Below are 14,680 nucleotides of genomic sequence, written 5' to 3'. Positions count from 1 at the left end.
GCTGGTTTGGTGGTGCTGAATTCTCTTAGCTTTTGCTTGTCTGTTAAGCTTTTGATTTCTCCATCGAATCCGAATGAGATCCTTGCTGGGTAGAGTACTCTTGGTTGTAGGTTCTTCCCTTTCATCACTTTAAGTATATCATGCCACTCCCTTCTGGCTTGTACAGTTTCTGCTGAGAAATCAGCTGTTAACCTTATGGGAGTTCCCTTGTACGTTATTTGTCATTTTTCCCTTACTGCTTTCAATAATTTTTCTTTGTCTTTAATTTTTGCCAATTTGATTACTATGTGTCTTGGCATGTTTCTTCTTGGGTTTATCCTGTATAGGACTCTCTGCGCTTCCTGGTCTTGGGTGGCTATTTCCTTTCCCATGTTAGGGAAGTTTTTGACTATAATCTCTTCAAACATTTTCTCAGGTCCTTTCTCTCTCTCTTCTCCCTCTGGGACCCCTATAATGCGAATGTTGTTGCGTATAATGTTGTCCCAGAGGTCTCTTAGGATGTCTTCATTTCTTTTCATTCTTTTTTCTTTACTCTGTTCTGCAGCAGTGAATTCCACCATTCTGTCCTCCAGGTCACTTACCTGTTCTTCTGCCTCAGTTATTCTGCTGTTGATTCCTTCTAGTGTATTTTTCATTTCAGTTATTGTACTGTTCATCTCTGTTTGTTCTTTAATTCTTCTAGATCTTTGTTAAACATTTCTTTCATCTTCTCGATCTTTTCCTCCATTGTTTATCCGAGGTCCTGGATCATCTTCATTCTCATTATTCTGAATTCTTTTTCTGGAAGGTTGCCTATCTCCACTTCATTTAGTTGTTTTTCTGGGGTTTTATCTTGTTCCTTCATTGGTACATAGCCCTCTGCCTTTTCATCTTGTCTATCTTTCTGTGAATGTCTACGATATCATAGACACTATTAATAACATAGTGGATGTTTTCCTCTTTGTACTACTTGGAAGCTGTGAAGCACAGTGTACAGAGTATTACAATATGTTCAGCTAATAACTGAAATCCTATGTGCTGGGTATATTTTTTGCCCCTCTAGATCTTCTCTCCTCCATTTTTCACCATGCTCTTTGTACTGAGAAACTAACCTGCATTAACAGGTTCCCTTCTCTGCTTCCCAAATGGGTTCAGCCCAGCAGGAGATTTGGAGGAAGAACAAGAGGAAGGTTAGGATACCTATTTTCCAGACTCCTTCCCAGCAAAACTGCCTTGACTGGTTGCATCCCTCTCCAACTGCCCTCTCCACATAGCTTTCTTTCTCCAATTCTGGTGTCTACTTTCTCCCCTCCCCTGCTTTCAGTAGACCCAGAGTACATGACTATTCCTTGTGACTTCCTATACCCTGCTTACATAGTGCACCCAATACTCTACTCCTTACAAATAGTCCCTTCACACACAAAAATAAAAAATTAAAGAATAGTCCTTCACTAAATTCCCCTCAAATTATCTAATTTGAATATAATTATCTGTTTCCTCCCAGGACCCTGACTATACATTCTGGCTTCTTATATTTCCTACCATTTTTTAAAAAATCTTTTCCTTCCTTCAACAATTTCCTTACTAGAAATTCATATACAAACTGAATTTTTCCATTGCAACTAGAATTTTGCATAGGATATAAACATGAATAAGACTAGGAAGCCCATTCTACTAGATAAAAAAAACAGACAAGTAAACAGGAAAGACTTCAGAGTATCTAACACTTGGTCTAAGTCTTCAAAGAGAAGAAAAAGTCCACTGGCTGGCAAAGTGTGGGTTAGAATGGTGGGGAAAGTATGGAGGTGAGGGAGTGATGGTGATGATGATGATAATTAAAAACTAACATTTAGGAAATTCCCTGGCAGTCCAGCAGTTAGGACTCTGTGCTTTCACTGCCGAGGGCACGGGTTCAGTCCCTGGTCAGGCAACTAAGATTCCGCAAGATGCGCTGCACAGCAGGAAAAAAAAACAAAACAAAACCAACAAAGCAAACAAAAACCCCCAAACATTCACCAAGTAAGGTGCTATTCAATATGTTTTACTTCTATTAACCTACTTATTGACTCCCACCAATGAGGTGTTTAATAGTATCACCACTACCTTTTTAAACAGATGAGAAAACTGAGGTACAGTTTCTTGCCAAAGTCATACAATTAGTAAATGACAGAGCCTCGTACCCAGCAGTCTGGCTCCAAGTCTTCATGTTTAATGACTAAGTTATATTGCTTCTCAAGGATGGCCAGGATACAGTGGGAATAATTCAACATGGCTAAGGCATATTATGCAATATGGGTAGCCAAGAAAGACAAAGGCTAAACGGAAAGGTAAGTGCCAGATCAGAAAGGGCTTTAGAATAGGGATTTTGTCTTATTAAGCTAGTTGTTGAATTAGATCATGGAACCCCTTGAGAATCTTGACATTCTCTCTCCAGAAAAATGCACACATAGTACACACAAAAAATTGGCAGTTTAAGCAGTTCACAGAGCCCTTACTGGCCCGTGGAACCCAGGAGAAACACAGCTATGGGGCCACAGGAAGTCACTGACAAGGTACAGAAGCGTAGGTACAAGGACAAGGAGAAAGAGGTCAGAGTTGCACTTCTGAAATATCACTTTGGCAATCGTATACAGGACAGATTAAAGGAGGACCACCAACTAAAAGAATACTACAACAGTTCAAGTGAGAGATGATGGGGACTTGAGCTACGGAAGTGACAATAGGGGCAGAAGAAAAGCACAGATGAGGAATACTGCTATTAGAAATCAATAGTACCTATGACCAATTAGATCTGGGGGGTAAGAGGGAAGAAGGCATGTCTCATGAGAAGAAAACTGAGTCATTTAACAAGCAGTGACTGTGCATATCATATATACTAGGAACTTTGCTAAGAACTAGAGACACATTGTTGAACAAGACAAACACCATCCCTGCACTTAAGAATAATCTACTGGGTTAATAACAAATTGTTGAGTAATTTCAATACAGCAGAAGTACACAAATAAAAAAACCAAAAAGGATGAACCGAAGGGGATTTTTTTAAAAATCACAAAATAAGAGTGACCAATTTCATCCAAAGACACTGAGTCAAGTAAAACGAGAACCTAAAAGAGCAGGAAATAAGAAAATTACTAAAGACCTTTACCTGAACAGTTTCAACTAAGGAGTTGAAAAGAAGCCTTACTACAGTATAAGTGCTTCTAAGAGTGGTTAAATTACTGAAAATTAGCAACATGTGAAATGAAATGCTACTAAAATAAAATCTTAAAGACTCTGCTTAAGATATCGCCTCCTGGGAGCCCTTCTATAATGCTGCCAATACTGCCTTTCTTTACAGAATGGTGTGTGCTTGCTACTGAGTTTTTAAAAATTAAGCACTTCATTGTTTAGAGATACATGCGTGGGTGGTAATACTATAAAGAAAAGCAAAAGAATGAACAATCCAAAAAAGAGGATAGTGGTTACCTCTGGGAGTATGGGGTTCAAATTGGCATGGGCTCACAAGGAGATTCTAAGGTCCTGAAAGGAGCTTCCCTGGTGGCACAGTAGTTGAGAATCCGCCTGACGACGCAGGGGACATGGGTTCGATCCCTGGTCTGGGAAGATTCCATAGGCCGCAGAGCAACTAAGTCCGTGCACCACAACTACTGAGCCTGTGCTCTAGAGCCTGTGAGCCACAACTACTGAGCCCGCGTGCCGCAACTACTGAAGCTCACGTGCCTAGAGCCCGTGCTCCACAATGAAAGGAGCCACCACAATGAGAAGCCTACGCACTGCAACAAAGAGCAGCCCCCACTCACAGCAACTAGAGAAAGCCCGCGTGCAGCAACGAACACAGCCAAAAATAAATAAATAAATAAAATAAACTTATTTTTAAAAAAATAAGGTCCTGAAAAATGTTATAATTTTTGACCCGGCTTAGGTATTTGTTTTGTCACTATTTTTTAAACCACACATGTGCATTCTGGCCATTCTTATTCATAAAATACATTTCATAAAAATGTTTAATGTACATAAACCTGAGACAATAAGATACAAATCAAGCCAAAACCTAGCTTTAAAAGAATTGAGACTAAAATAGAACTACAAATTTAATCGTACCAAATCTCACTTTTACATGACATTTTATCAAAATAAAAATTTCAAACAATTCTATTCTTAGAGAGTAAAAGGATTCTAGTTTGCAAGTACATTACTGAAAGGGATTTTCTCTAGCTTTCAAGTAATTTCAGTTGCAAAAGAAAACATTCAATTCACAGATCTACTTTTTATTCAGACATGTAAAGTTTCTTAGAATGATTTTTACATAACATAAGCTTAAGTCTAGCATAAAGTCAATCTCCCAGATGTCATTTTACATGCATCAAACAAACTTATGAGGACAAAGGCAATTTACTTTAAAAACACAAACACCCACACATACACAAAAACACTTTATACAGTCTCTGCAAAGTTTCCATTTTAACTATAAAAATAAAAACTATAAGAATAAATATTGCTTACCTGTTCCCTACTGAATCTTGAGAGATCTGAAAGTTGGGAATGACAGAAGAAACACCATATTCATCTTGGTACTTCTTACAAGATTTGTAATGATGTCTCATGCGATAGAATTTAATCTGTAAATTATTGATTAAATGTAATGTGACTTTCAAAAGAACAAATATAACATGATTCCATTTATATGAGGTAGAACAGAATTCAGAGATAAAGTAGAATACAGGTTACTAGAGGGGTCGGGGTGGGGGTGGGGGAACGGCAAGTTACAATTTAACAGGTACAGAGTTTCTGTTTGGGATGATCAAAAAATTCTGGAAATAGATAGTGGTGATTGCTGTACAATGTTATAAATGTACTTAATACCACTGTATTGTACACTTAAAAATGGTACGTTTTCTACCTTACCATTCATGATACTGCACTCTAATTGTTCATTTGATGCTTCATACAGATTGTGTGTATGTATATACATATCATGTTTTCTTACCAAATGGACATATATTGTATAAAAAAAGTTTACCACAATCTTTCACTTATAAAAAAAATAAAATAAAACTAAAAAAAGGTACGTTTTACGTTATATATTTTACGATAATAAAACATTTAAAAAATGTTTAATGTAATATGACTTTTAATATAAAAAGGAACTCATAAGACTTGAGATATTGCCAACAAGAAGGAAAAAAACAAGGCAGAAATAGATAACAAAATATTCCATTTAAACAAGAGGTCTTTGTTTTTTTTTTTTTAAGTAAATGATTTAATTCTTAAGTAGGAGCTGAAAATAAGCAGTAAGTTTCTCTCCATTAGATTCAGAGACAATGGAGATGAGTCCAACTGTCTGTAAACTCACCATAAAAATTAACAAATAATTTTACACCTGAAAAAAAAATACCACTAATAGACAAAAAATAATATTAAAAGTATTAAGAGGTTGCCTCATAGCACTGGGCATCTTTTTATTTATTTAACTACTGCAACCTGGCAGAGTTAGAAAGTGCTTTAAAAAACTAAGTTCCCAAGTTAACACTTGGAACATTTTTCAGTTTCTCTCTGAGGAGCAGAGCCAGAAATCTCTCAAGTGTATTTTCCAGCTTCACTTCATTGCCCTGTCAGTTAACACCTCCCTCAAAGACATGGAAAAGCAGATATGTCTTGTGTGAATGCATGAAACAGCAACTGGTTTTTTTGCTCACTGACTTTATTAGCTGTTTGAAAAAGTGGTTGTGATAAATCCATAATAAACGAACATACTCAAAGCCTAACCACCTCTCACCATTTCAATCCCTCTCCAAACGGTAGAATAAAATCCAGACTGGAGAATTAATGCCAGTTATTTGCCAATACCTGATTTTTTACACCTGTTCCTTAAAAGGCAAAGTCTTCTGCCAAGTATTTTGTGATTTCTTAGATAAATACATAAACATCCAAGTACAGTGGGCAGCTAGAGAGTTCCCCCTTGACTACATAAATCCATTTGGCCCATTTCTACCTGCAAAATTGCAATAATGATACTACCACCAGAAAAACTATTCAAGGGCTGAATCTGTTCCAGAATGGGGCTTCAATGAGTTAAATGCCAGTCTGTTCATTCAGTTCATTTAGCAGGTAATCAACGAGTGTTTATTTTGAAAAAAATGCCACGCTAAAAATTACGGCAAATTCAGAGACTGTATCTATCTTTCGGTCTCTGTTCTCAGTAAGTTTATAATCTAGTAAGATCTACAGCCACAGCTTTTCTGGTCTTTTCTACCCAATTCTCAACCTAAATAATTTCTCTTCAAAACAGTACCCACCAAGACAAGTCAAACAGAAATTTCAGAGTAGAAACTTGACTTTCAAAGAACTATGTCACATTTACTCTACCTGTTTTGCACAGCATCTGCAGCTACCAGAAAACCTCCTCATGATATTTTCAAGGTCTAAGGCCCGTTCAGGACATGCTCTTTCCCTTCTAGTCACATTTCCACGACACAGGGGACAATGTATTCCGCTTTCTCTCATTGCAGTCAGGAAACATTTTCTACAGAAACTAAACCAAACATTTGTGACAGGTTAACTACAGAAAAAAGTACTCTTTTCATTTCAATAATTAAACACAGCAGTTATGGGTATGTAATCATGCTAGGCTATTTGTATGTACATAAATCTAGAATTTTTTAAAACTGTATATGAATTTCTCAGTGTAAGACTAATGTCTGGACTAGATGGGAATACTAAAGAAACTACTTTTAACATAATACAGGAAAAATAAATATTATATAACATTATCAGGGGAAGCCTGGTACAAAGGAAAACTGCATCTTATCCTGTGTTGTTTAGCAGCTGTGTGATTTTCAGGCAACACACTTAACCACAATGGATCTCCATTTCCTCCCCTTACAAAATGAGAGAATGGACCACACATCAGCTTTGTCTCAAACTGATGTACTTCAAGATGTTGTTCTACAAGATATGAATAGGTCTCCTACAGAAACTGATTTCCAAAATTCAAGGATTATTCAGTTATTAAGGTTTCTCTGCTAAGGAAACCAAGTGTTGCCCAAACTTCTGTGGTCAGGATATATGAAAATTCCCACAACAGTGTGCAATGGAATATAATTTGAGAAATACTTAAGAATCCTGGGCTTCCCTGGTGGCGCAGTGGTTGAGAGTCTGCCTGTCGATGCAGGGGACACGGGTTCGTGCCCCGGTCCGGGAAGATGCCGCGGAGCAGCTGGGCCCATGAGCCATGGCTGCTGAGCCTGCGCATCCGGAGCCTGTGCTCCGCAACGGGAGAGGCCACAACATTGAGAGGCCCGTGTACCGCAAAAAAAAAAAAAAAAAAAAAAAAATCACAGCCATCTGTACCTGGGCTCTAGAATAATTATACATTTAATTCAACCCCCTATAAATACAAATATACTAATCTTCCACATCTATACTAACAAAAAAGTTGCGAGGTAATAGTGTGATAACAGATCACACTGAGTTTACTAACCAGGCGCTGAGCAAGTCACTCTTCTTGAAAATCAGTTTCCTCACACATACAATAAGCATCTACACTTGATAGGGTTGTTCACAGGATTAAGATAGGTAATGTAATAAAACGCTCAAGACAGTTATTTTTGAGTCAGCAAAGTGCTTGATAAATAGTAGCTAATATCACTAAGGTAGCATTAGAAGTGATCACCAATACTTTAAAACATGGAAAATATTCATCATAACCAGGAGTCAAAGAAATGCAAAGTAAACAAGACAAAAATACATTTTTCAGTTGTCAAAACACTAGTTTAAAAAAAATTATAATATCCAGTGTTAAAGGAGACATAAAGAAATGAGTGCTCTACATTTCTTTTTTTTTTTTTTTAATTTATTTATTTTGGGCTGTGTTGGGTCTTCATTTCTGTGCGAGGGCCTTCTCCAGTTGGGGCAAGCAGGGGCCACTCTTTATGGCGGTGCGTGGGCCTCTCACTATAGCAGCCTCTCTTGTTGCGGAGCACAGGCTCCAGACGCACAGGCTCAGTAGTTGTGGCCCACAGGCCCAGCCGCTCTGCGGCATGTGGGATCCTCCCAGACCAGGGCTCGAACCCACGTCCCCTGCATTAGCAGGCAGACTCTCAACCACTGCACCACCAGAGAAGCCCCGTGCTCTACATTTCTGAATAGCAATTTGTCAATACTTAACAAAATCCTTAGTGGGGGTGTCCCAAAACTCTGAATGCCATTTTGAGCTTTAATAACTTCACAAGTATAAATACCACAAAGTTACAAAGACCATCATTTTTAAGTTTAATTGTTTAAATTAAAAACTGAAATTCTGTTTATATGTTTTGTAAATTTGGGGTAATACATTTTTAATTTAAATTCTTTGTTTCACTCAGTGTTTGCATTCTTTAATCAGGGGGACTGTAAAAAGGAAAAAAAGAAGAAAGGAGAGTCAAACAAAAAACCCCACAAGACTAACTGGAACAATAGTCTAGATCATGATACGGTCTACATTAAGGCAGGAGTAGGAAGGAGGGACAGAGGGTCTCTATTTTAGAGACATAGTTCTCAATGTCTATGACTGTGTATGAAGGGGGCATCCTAGGTTAAAAAATAAAATATAATTTTTTGACAATTACTTGTGAGAGAATGAGAAAGAAAAGCATTTCTAATTTAGAAGACTGAGTAAAAGGTGACTGTATTAACCAAACTGAAAAATACTAGAAGAGTTGGTTTAACAGAAAAACGCAAGTTTAAAGTACCTACAGGGCTTCCCTTCTGGCGCAGTGGTTAAGAATCTGCCTGCCGATGCAGGGGACACAGGTTCAAGCCCTGGTCTGGGAGGATCCCACATGCCGAGGAGCAGCTAGGCACATGTGCCACAACTACTGAAGCCTGTGCGCCTGGAGCCTGTGCTCCGCAACGGGAGAAGCCTGCGCACCACAACAAGGACTGGCCCCCGCTCGCCACAACTAGGGAAAGTCCAAGCGCAGCAACAATGACCCAACACAGCCATCAATCAATCAATCAATAAATAAATGTATTAAAAAAATAAAGTACCTACAAAAAGCTCAATGCGTGTTATCCAGCAAACAAGTGGAAAATTGGATCTGAAAATTGGGGGGAAGAATATGGAGAGCAGATAAGGTAAGAAGAACACTAAAGAAACAATCTAGAGAGATATAAACATTAAAGGAAGGTTCAAAGAAACAGAAGAACCAAGAGTAAATAATGTTATAGAAGCCAAGTCTAATAAATTACCAAAGAGAAAACAGTAATTAAAGAGCTAAAGGTAAAACTATCACCAAACTATTAAGCTAAACCTTCCTCTTTAAATAAAAATTGAAACTGTCAACAAAGTTCACACCAACAAAATTCATTACACAGAGATAACCATGCATAAAATTGATGGAGCTTGAGTGAACGAAATGAAGCAGGTTAGTAACTATTAGCAGGTAAATTAGTGAATATGCTGGCTAATTTAACAATTACAAGTAAAATATAAACACAGAATATTAAAAGATTTTTTGAAACCTGGGTGTACCAACATAAGCTGTATTTAGGGGGAGTGGATAAAATAAACCAAAATTTCAAAGCCCACTTATTCAATACCTGAAATAGTATATAACACTACATACCCACCAGAATGACCAAAATGAAAAAGGTGGAAAATACCAAGTGTTGAGGAGGATGTGAAACCAACCTAAACTTGCATTCAATGCTATGAAAGTGTAAACTGATACAACCATTTTGAAAATTAATACAACCATTTGGCAGTATCTAATATAGCCAAGTAATTCCACTCCAAAGTATATACCCAACTGACTTGCATATCTCATCAGAAGAAATTTCCTAGAAAGTTCATTGCCACACTATTTGTAATAGCCAAAAGCTGAAAACCATACAAATGTCCATCAACAGAAAAATGCATAAACAATGACAGCATATCCACAAAATTAAAACTATAGTATACCGTAATAAGAATGAATTTGGATGTATGTTAAGCTTTGGAAGCCAAACGCAAAAGACTACAAGCTGCATGATTCTTTTTTTTTTTTACATCTTTATTGGAGTATAATTGCCCTATAATGGTGTATGATTCTATTTTTATAAAGATCAAAGAGCAGGTAAAACTATATTGTTAAAAGTCAAAATAGTGGTGTCCTGGAAGAAGTGGGATACACTCCTTGGAGAATTGAGGAGTTTCTGAAATGCTGGTAATGGAGTTCTGGAGTTCTATTGCTTGGTATGGGTGTTGAACACATAGGTGTGCTCAGTTTGAAAAAAATTCACTGAGCTGACTTTTATGATGGGGCACTTTTCTGTTAGGAATACTACACTTAATTTTTTTCAATTAGGAGTAAAAACAAGGGTAAATATGTTTAAACTGTTATAAAAATAGCTAAATTAATCTTCTAACTGGGCTTAAAAACAAACCGAAAAAAAAAAAATCGCTAGAAAATTTCCAGAGCTAAAAAAATACGTCTGCAAAATAAGAGACGACCAAATGACCAGTACAATGAATTTCTGAAAGATTTTCATCCGGATCACTAGAAAATCTTAAATAATTATTTTTTCAACTTCTAATAGCTTCCAGAGAGGGAATAAAAAACAGATCACGTACTAAGGAAAGAGAATCAGATTAGCTTCAATCTCATCAGCAATAACAAACAGATGACAAAACAATAGAATGATGTGTTCAAAGTTCTGAGGGAAAGTGACTTATAACCTAGAATTTCATCTTCTGGCTACTAAATTATTTGCTTTTTGAACCCTAGGCATTTCTGATAATGCAATAAATAACAATACCGAGAAACGACACATTCTGCAAAACTGCACACTAAAACTTACAGGGCTTGTGGGGAAAAAATGGTTGGGGTAGACTAACTGCCCGGAGAACACTGTCATCAGAGAACTAACAAAAACCCAAACAGGGCTTCCCTGGTGGCGCAGTGGTTGAGAGTACGCCTGCTGATGCAGGGGACACGGGTTCGTGCCCCAGTCCGGGAAGATCCCACATGCCACAGAGCAGCTAGGCCCGTGATAGCCGCTGAGCCTGCGCGTCCTGAGCCTGTGGTCCACAGCGGGAGAGGCCACGACAGTAAGAGGCCCGCGTATCACAAAAAAACAAAAAAAAACGCAAACAACCCTAATAAAAATACTAACACATTTTAAAAGACATTTACGTTCTTAATAAACATTTTACTCTAAAGCTTAAAAAAAAGAGATGAGGGGTTAGAAAGGAGTGATTAAAGCTGATAAATTCCAGAGAGATCTCATGGCCAAACCGAACCAAGAAAAAAATGTAGGTTGTGTGTTTCGTACAGTAGTGTACAATTCTGTGGCTTGCTATATTCAACTGAGTTTTAGTGTACTTCTCTTCAGCTAATGTAACCATTTGCTGATGGCTCAAAACATCAATGTGCAGGGGAAAAAAATACATATAAACCAATCCGTTCTGATATAATCTTGTATAACAACAGAATGTTATCACTGTTGAGTCTGTTATCACTTGTCTCTAACCTTGTTTGTGGTCTTTTGATATGGAAAATTTTTAATTTTTAATATAGTCTAAATTCATCACCTTTTCCTAAAATTACGGTTTGTGCTCATAGTCTTAAGCCTTCCCCTTCTCAAGATCAGGGATATTTCCCTACATTGCCTTCTAAGAAGTTTAAGTTTTGCTCATCACATTTAAGTTTTTAATTCACCTAAAAATACCTCTATGTACAGTAAACAATAGAGATTTCATATGCAAAGCCATTATCCAAATACCATTCTACTGAATAAGCCATCTTTTCCCCGATTTGCCATGTCATATCTATCAGAGTTCTAATACATGTATGGAATTATTACTGGGCTCTCTAGTATATGTCCTACTGATCATTTATCTACTGCTGAATTAATACCATACCATTTTAATTACTATAACTTCATAATACTACGTCACGGTATCTAGCAGGGTTGGTTCTATCTCTATGTTCTACTTTTTCCAAATTTTCTCAGTTATTCATGGTCATTAACACATCATTATGACTTTTTAATCAGTTTTTCAAGTTCTACCAAAACAATGATGTTGAGACTTTATTGGAATTGCATTAGCTTTTTTAGAATCATCTGAGGGAGAACTGGCATCTTAATTTTATTGCATGGTTACATGTCATGTCTCTCCACCTATTCAGATTTCTTATGCTTTTCAGTAGTTTTTCAACTTTCCCTACAGAAGTCTTGACATTTTTACTAGATTATAATAGTCTAATTATTTATAAACTATTTATAGTTTTTGTTGCATTATAAATAGGATTCTTTCTATTAATTTTTTATCTGATTACTGTTGGTATAAAAAAATGTTACCGACTTTTGTCTGTTGTTCTTATATCCAGAAACCTCTCTGTACATTCTTAGTAGTTCTAATCATTTGTTAGTTAGTCGTTTCTCTTAGGTTTTAGATGTAGTTTTATCATCTACAAATTATGACAATTTTATCTCTTTTTCCATCTTTGTATACCTTATTTCTTCTTTTCTCACTGAATTGCCTAAAGCCTGAAATACAATGTTAAATGGTAGGGAGGATATAAATACCCTTGTCTAGTTCTTGACTAGAAAAGCACATAGGGTCTACTATTCAGTACATTTACTATAGATTTTAGGGAAGCTACCCTTAATTAGAATAAAAGTAAGTTCCATCCTATTCCTAATTTGCTATGACATTTTATAATGAAAGGCTGAACTCTATTAAATGCTTTTAGCATCTATTGAAATGATCATGTGCTTTCAACATCCAAATTCTCTTCCTATTTTAAAGGTGTTCTTCATTATGTGATTTTCAGTGAAAATCAGTTCCTCCTGAAAGGGCAAAAAACTGTGGGTCTGTCAATTCCTCCCAACAATTCTGTCAGTTTTCATCTAAAGTTATGTTGGTAGCTGCAAAAAAGTTCATGATTATTCCTTTTATCCACATGAAATGACTCTCTTTTTTGTAATGCTATCTGAATGAAATGGTCTGATATTAATATTTCTATACCAGCTTTCTTTTAGCTGACACAGAAATATAAAGACTCAGAAAAGCACTCTGAAAGACTCAGTTCTGCTGTAAAGTGTCACACACATTCCTAGAAGTCACTGCACTATGCAAAATCATCCAATAAAAACCACAGAGCTCATGGGAAAAACAGGGTTGGGGCACAACACTCAAATGTACACATCCAAAAGAATACTCTATATAGGTTACAGACGCATTCACGTTTAAAAGTTTTAACTTAGCCTGAAAAAAATACACACTACTCATTACAATAATTGTTAAAAAATATTTTAGCTTTATTTATGTTTTATATTCCCTAAGGGAAATACTTTAAGCAAATATGAATACAATTTATATGTATACTATGCTATCATTTCTGTTTAAAAAAAAAAAGGCAGAGGGGGCTTCCCTGGTGGCACAGTGGATGAGAGTCCGCCTGCCAATGCAGGGGACACAGGTTCGTGCCCCGGTCCAGGAAGATCCCACATGCCGCGGAGCAGCTAGGCCCGTGAGCCATGGCCGCTGAGCCTGCGCGTCCGGAGCTTGTGCTCCGCAACGGGAGAGGCCACAGCAGTGAGAGGCCCACGTACCGTAAAAAAAAAAAAAAAAAAAAAAAAAAAAAAAAATTAACTCAAAACAGATCATAGACTATAGTAAACTGGGTAATGGCCATCCAAAGATACATTCACTTCCTAATTCCCAGAACAAGTTAATATCACCTCATATTGTAACAGATCTGATTATTGTTAAAGATTTGGGGATGAGGAAATTAGCTGGAATTATCCAGGTGGGTCCTAAATGTCACCACAAGTGTCTTTATAAGAGAGGCAAAGGGAGATCTGACAAAAACACACAGGAGAAGCCATATTGAGATGGAGGCAAAGACTGGAGTGATGTGCCCCCAGCTCCTCGAGGCCCTGCCAACACCTTGATTTTGGTCCACTGAAATTGATTTCAAACTTCTAGCCTCTAGAACTGTGAAAAGATTAATTTATGTTGTTTTAAGCCACCAAGTTTGTGGTAGTTTGTTACAGTGGCCCTAGGAAACCAACATGCAGAGTTAAATGTGAAGCATTAAACTATAAAACTTTGAGAAAAAAATAGAAAATATTCACAATACAGAGCTACACAGAGTTCTTAGACTTAATGTTAAAAACACATTCCATAAAAGGAAAAACTGACAAAGTGGACTTCATAAAAATTTTTAAATGTTTGCTGGGCAAAAAAGATTGTTAAGTAGATAAAAAGACAATCCAAAGACTGGAAAAAAGGGCTTCCCTGGTGGCGAAGTGGTTGGGAGTCCGCCTGCCGATGCAGGGGACACGGGTTCGTGCCCCGGTCCGGGAAGATCCCACATGCCGCGGAGCGGCTGGGCCTGCACGTCCAGAGCCTGTGCTCCGCAACGGGAGAGGCCAGAACAGTGAGAGGCCCGCATACCGCAACAAAACAAAACAAAACAAAGACACGGAAAAAAATATTTGTAAATCATATACCTAACAAAGGAGTAGTATCTAGAATACATAAAGAAGTCTCAGGGCTTCCCTGGTGGCGCAGTGGTTGAGAGTCCACCTGCCGATGCAGGGGACACAGGTTCGTGCCCTGGTCCGGGAGGATCCCACATGCCGCGGAGCAGCTGGGCCGGTGAGCCATGGCCGCTGAGCCTGCGCGTCCGGAGCCTGTGCTCCGCAATGGGAGAGGCCACAACAGTGAGAG

General features: G+C 37.6%; 1 protein-coding gene across 1 annotated transcript in view; it reads right to left on the bottom strand.

Moving 5' to 3' along the window:
* Nucleotides 1-14,680, bottom strand: part of RNF138 (ring finger protein 138) — a 43,349-nt gene that overhangs the window by 17,492 nt on the left and 11,177 nt on the right. Inside the window, exons 2-3 of the mRNA XM_082667819.1 lie at nt 6,346-6,511; nt 4,483-4,598 (exon numbers count right to left, since the gene is read on the bottom strand). Of these exons, the coding sequence (XP_082523945.1) occupies nt 4,483-4,598; nt 6,346-6,511 (282 nt within the window). The remainder of the gene's footprint in view (nt 1-4,482; nt 4,599-6,345; nt 6,512-14,680) is intronic.

Source organism: Grampus griseus, assembly GCF_964374135.1.
Source record: "Grampus griseus genome assembly, chromosome: 12".
Taxonomy (NCBI): Eukaryota; Metazoa; Chordata; class Mammalia; order Artiodactyla; family Delphinidae; genus Grampus; species Grampus griseus.
This window is presented reverse-complemented; position numbering and strand designations above follow the sequence as displayed.